The sequence below is a fragment of the Salvelinus sp. IW2-2015 genome, unplaced genomic scaffold (assembly GCF_002910315.2).
Source record: "Salvelinus sp. IW2-2015 unplaced genomic scaffold, ASM291031v2 Un_scaffold3309, whole genome shotgun sequence".
NCBI lineage: Eukaryota > Metazoa > Chordata > Actinopteri > Salmoniformes > Salmonidae > Salvelinus > Salvelinus sp. IW2-2015.
Genome location: NW_019944593.1, coordinates 16837 through 22722, shown reverse-complemented (window position 1 = coordinate 22722; position 5886 = coordinate 16837). Strand labels below are relative to the sequence as shown.

The 5886-nt window shown below is 37.4% G+C and overlaps 1 protein-coding gene across 1 annotated transcript in view; it reads right to left on the bottom strand.

Moving 5' to 3' along the window:
* LOC139025808 (glutamate receptor ionotropic, NMDA 3A-like) overlaps positions 1 to 766 on the bottom strand; it is a gene marked incomplete at its 5' end in the record, with an annotated part of 19154 nt that extends 18388 nt beyond the window's left edge. Inside the window, one exon of the mRNA XM_070440990.1 lies at positions 651 to 766. Within this exon, the coding sequence (XP_070297091.1) occupies positions 651 to 766 (116 nt within the window). The remainder of the gene's footprint in view (positions 1 to 650) is intronic.
* Positions 767 to 5886: the final 5120 nt, after the last annotated feature.

Here is a 5886-nt window from a genome sequence, read left to right as displayed (position 1 = left end):
TTCAATGAACATTCGAACAGTCCGGCCCTCGGCTTGTAGCTAAATTTTTTATTTGGCCCTCCGTCCATTTGACTTTGACACCCCTGGTCTATGTCATGGAAAAAGCAAGTTCCTAATGTTTTGTACACTCAGTCTATATTTCTACTAACCATTTAATTTGTTTGGCTTATTTTTTAAGGTTTTAGGGTCAACTTCAGGGTTAAAGAAATGCATTATGGGAAATGTAGTATTTTTCCACATATTTTCCACAAATTGAAAAAAAATTAAGTAATTAATTAAATATAAATTAGAATTTTCTCATACAGGTCTTGTTTACTTGATCTTATAAAAATAAATTACTTCATCAATATTGTATATAATGATATCTTTGATGTTTTCTGTGATTTCAATTATATTTCCTTTAATTTAAATTATAATTGCACTTCCGTATCCTGTTTAAAACTTAAATTCAAATTCAATTCAAATTCAAGAATTGAACTGGAATTTGATGCATTCAGGTCTGAATTGAGCACAACCCTGGTGGGTCTGTCTTACTATATTCCTGGTTCTATATCCCGTGTGAAAAGGAGAGGGAACAGAGGGCGTTCCTGTCTGGTTCCTCTTTAGTACGGATATAGCATTAACACGTTATTTCATGTCAAAATACTTGCCTTCGATCGCAAATGGTTTCCCCACAGTGAGTGTCTTGCATTCTGCATCGATAGAAACCTCGTGGTCGAGTAAGGCCTTGTCCATGATGAAAGCATCCAGTTGCTGTGGATCATGCCTGAAACAATAGAAGAAGAATTACTACTGAATTGCACCTCTATCTAACATTGACTAAAATTAAGGGATGATTTTTTTTTTCCAATTCAAGTCAATTCAGCCTTTAAATGTAGAAGTTCAAAATACATAATTTGTTGTTTCATGTCCTGGCGGTTCTAGTTCAAGTGTGAAAATACTGAAGTTCATATTTTTCAAGAAAAAAAAAGTTCCTTGCACCCAAGTAAAACGTGCTTAGTAATATATTGTGTTGGAAATCAATGACCCAAGCCCAGCTCAGTTAATGCCTACCATTGTGTTGCTCAGCAAATGTACATTATACCAGGGGTGTTGGAAAACACAATGTAAGTCACCTAATTTATGTCCCTCTAACTGCCCTGAATGCCTCTGCTGATCCTACAGCTATTGTATACAGTAATAATGTGTCTATGAACCAGATTAATACTGTTATCACTGAGGCGGTGTGCACTAGCAGGAAGTCCACTGTGTGCAGCTCACCCTGCACTAAAATAAATAACCTGAGCATGTCTACTTCTACTAAGCTTCCCAGGTAAAGCAATAGAAACAATCAAGCATCCCAGAAAAGTGCTAAAAATAGCGTTAACATATTAACATATGTAGCTTAAGAAACAAGATTAATGAAATCAACAACTTGCTTGTAACAGATGACATTCATATTCTGACTATCTCTGAAACTCACTTAGGTAATAKCTTCGATGATACAGTGGTAGCAACACATGGTTATAACATCTAAGGAAAAGACAGAAATGCCAACAGAGGCGGTGTTGCGGTCTATATTCAGAACCACATTCCTGTAAAGCTTAGAGATGATCTAATGTTAAATACTGTTGAAGTAATATGGCTACAGGTTCATCTGCCTCACCTAAAGCCCATTCTGGTGAGAAGCTGCTATAGACCACCAAGTGCTAACAGTCAGTATCTGGATAATATGTGTGAAATGCTTGATAATGTATGTGATATCAACAGAGAGGTATATTTTCTGGGTGATTTAAATATTGACTGGCTTTCATCAAGCTGCCCACTCAAGAAAAATCTTCAAACAGTAACCAGTGCCTGCAACCTGGTTCAGGTTGTCAGTCAACCTACCAGGGTATTTACAAACAGCACAGGAATGAAATCATCAACATGTATTGATCACATCTTCACTAATGCTGCAGAAATGTGCTTTATTAAAGCAGTATCCAAATCCATGGATGTAGTGATCACAATATAGTAGTCATATCTAGGAAAACCAAAGTTCCAAAGGCTTGGCTTAATATAGTGTATAAGAGGACATACGAGAAGTTATGTAGTGATTATTATGTTGTTGATTAAAATATTATTTGTTGGTCTTCGGTGTGTAATGAGGAACAACCAGATGCTACATTTGACATATTTAGAAAATGTCTTACTTCAGTTACCAATAAGCATGCMCCCATTAAGAATATGACTGTAAAACTGTTAAATCCTCATGGATTGATGAGAGGTTGAAAAAGGGTAAGGTTGAAGGGATGAGGCAAAAGGAATGGCAAATAAGACTGGCTGCACAACTGATTGGCAAATATACTGCAAATTGAGAAATCATGTGACTAAACTGAATACAAATAAGAAGAAACTATACTATAAAACAAAGATAAATTATTTAAAGAATGCTTGTAAAAAGCTTTGGAGCACCTTCAATAGAATTTTGAGCAAGTAGGCAAACTCAGCRCCATCAGTCATTGAATCAGATGGCTCATTCGTTACAAAACCCACTGATATTGCCAACTACTTCTGTGATTTRTTTATTGGCAAGATGAGCAAATTTAGGCAAGACATGCTATCAATAAGCACTACACATCCAAGTACAACTGACCAAATTATGAAAGACAAGCATTTGTAATGTTGAGTGCCGTAATGAGTGTGAGAAGAGGTGAAACAATTATGTTGTGTATTAACAATGACAAGCCTGACAACTTTGAATAGGAAGTTACTGAGGATAATTGCGAATGATATTGCACACATTCATATTTGCATATTCTTCAATCTAAGCCTACAAGAAAGTGTGTGCCCACAGGCCCAGAGGAAGCCAAAAGTCATTCGCAACCAAGAATAGTAAAGCCTCCTTTACTGCCTTAAATAGATAACCAATAGATAACCAATCAGCCTTTACAACCCTTAGTAAACTTTGAGAAAAAAATGTGTTTGACCAGGTACAATGCTATTTCACAGTAAACAAATTGAACACAACAAGCAAGCACAGCACTTACACAAATGACTGATGATTGGCCGAGAAATTGATAATAAAATATTGTGGGCTGTTTTGTTTGACTTCAGTGCAGCTTTGGACAATATCGATCACAGTCTGCTCCTGGAAAACATATGTGTTATGGCTTTACACCCCCTGATATAATGTGGATAAAAGTTACCTGTCTAACAGAACACAGAGAGTGTTCTTTAACTTCTTATGGCTGCAGGCAGTATTGAGTAGCTTGGATGAAAGGTGCACAGAGGTGTCCATAGTAAACTGCCTGCTCCTCAGTCCCAGTTGCTAATATATGCATATTATTATTTGTATTGGATAGAAAACACTCTGAAGTTTCTAAAAATGTTTGAATTATGTTCTGTGAGTATAACAGAACTCATATGGCAGGCAAAAACCTGAGGAGTTCACTTCCTGTTTGGATTTTTTCTGAGGTGGCAGATTTTCAACCAAGCTTCTCATTTGGAAATTACAGCGAAATATTGATGAGTTTTCACTTCCTATGGCTTCCACTAGATGTCAACAGTCAATAGAACTTTGTCTGATGACTCTAATGTGAAGGGTGGCCGAAGGAGACAGGAATGAGTCACCACTGCCACGAGCTGACCATGCTTTCACCATGCGCGTTCACATGAGGAGGACCTCCGTTCCACCGCTCTTCTGAAGTCAATGTAATTCTCCGGTTGGAACGTTATTCAAGATGTATGTTAACAACATTCTAAAGATTGATTCAGTACATCGTTTGACATGTTTCTACTGACTGTTACGGGACTTTTGGACATTTCGTCACGTTATAGTGGACGCGCTTTGTGACTTTGGAATTGTTTACCAAACGCGCTAACCAAAGTAGCTAATTGTACATAAATCGGACATTAACGGACAAATCAAGCATTTATTGTGGACCTGGGATTCCTAGGACTGAATTCTGATGAAGTTCATCAAAGGGAAGGAAACATTTATCATGTATTTTCTGGTTTCTGTTGACTCCAAAATGGCGGCTAATTTTATTATATTTCTGAGCACCGTCTCAGATTATTGCATGGGTTGCTTTTTCTGTAAAGTTTTTTTGAAATCTGACACAGCGGTTGCATTAATGGAAGCCTCTCAAACATAATCCAGGTAGAATCAGGAATTCCCCAGGGCAGCTGTTTAGGCCCATTACTTTTAAAAATCTTTTCTAATGACATACCTGGCTGTGAGTAAAGCCAGTGTGTCTAAGTATGCGGATGACTCAACACTATACACATCAGTGACTACAGTGACTGAAATTACTGCAACACTTAACAAACAGCTGCAATTAATTTCATAATGGGTGGCAATGAATAAATTAGTCCTAAACATTTTTAAACTAAAAGCATGGTATTTGGGACAAATCATTCACTAAACCCTTAATCTCAAATAAATCTTGTAATGAATAATGTGTAAATTGAGGTGACTAAACTGCTTTGAGTAACCCTATATTATAAACTGTCATGATAAAAATGATCATGGTCAAAACATGTTGATACAACAGTAGCTACGATGGGGGGAAGTCTGTCCATTAAAAAGCACTGCTCTGCTTTCTTAATAACACAATCAACAAGACAGGTCAGTACTACATAGAGCCATGACTACTATTCCACATCAGGTACCTGATGCAAGAAGTAGAATCAGATGTAAAAACAGATAGAAATACACCTTATGGAACAGTGGGTACTGTGAAGAGACACAAACAAAAACACAGTTAACTGGGGATACCAGACCAATCACAACACCCACAGGTACAAACATAGGCATACACACTAGCACAACCACTTTACACACACCTACATTGTAATAATTTTGTATATTGATATAAAACATTTTGTATTATAGATATGTAGTGGTGTAATGTTTTATGATGTACTGTTTTATCTTTTGTTTAATGTGTGATGTAAGTGTCTTAATGTGTTTGGAAACCAGGAAGAGTAGCTGCTGCCTTGGCAGGAACTAATGGGGATCCATAATAAACCCCAGGAAGAGTAGCTGCTGCCTTGGCAGGAACTAATGGGGATNTGAGCAAATTTAGGCAAGACATGCTATCAATAAGCACTACACATCCAAGTACAACTGACCAAATTATGAAAGACAAGCATTGTAATGTTGAGTGCTGTAAAGTGAGTGTGGAAGTGAGTAAAGTGGAAAGTGAGTGTGAAACAATTGCTGTTGACTATTAACAATGACAAGCCTAAACAACTTGAATAGAAAGTTACTGAGGATAATTGCGAATGATATTGCCACTCATATTTAGCTATATCTTCAACCTAAGCCTACAAGAAAGTGTGTGCCCACAGGCCCGGAGGAAAGCAAAAGTCATTCCGCTACCGAAGAATAGTAAAGCCCCCTTTACTGCCTTAAATAGAAAACCAATCAGCCTGTTACCAACCCTTAGTAAACCTTGGGGGAAAAAATGTGTTTGACCAGATACAATGCTAATTTACAGTAAACAAATTGACAACAGACTTTCAGCACGCTTATAGGAAAGGACATTCAACAAGCACAGCACTTACACAAATGACTGATGATTGGCCGGGAGAAATTGATAATAAAAAGATTGTGGGGGCTGTTTTGTTAGACTTCAGTGCAGCTTTTGACATTATTGATCACAGTTTGATCCTGGAAAAACATATGTGTTATGGCTTTACACCCCCTGCTGTAATGTGGATAAAGAGTTACCTGTCTAACAGAACACAGAGGGTGTTCTTTAATGGAAGCCTCTCCAACATAATCCAGGTAGAATCAGGAAATCCCCAGGGCAGCAGTCTAGGCCCATTACTTAAAAAAATATTTACTAATGACATGCCACTGGCTTTGAGTAAAGCCAGTGTGTCTATGTATGCGGATGACTCAACACTATACACATC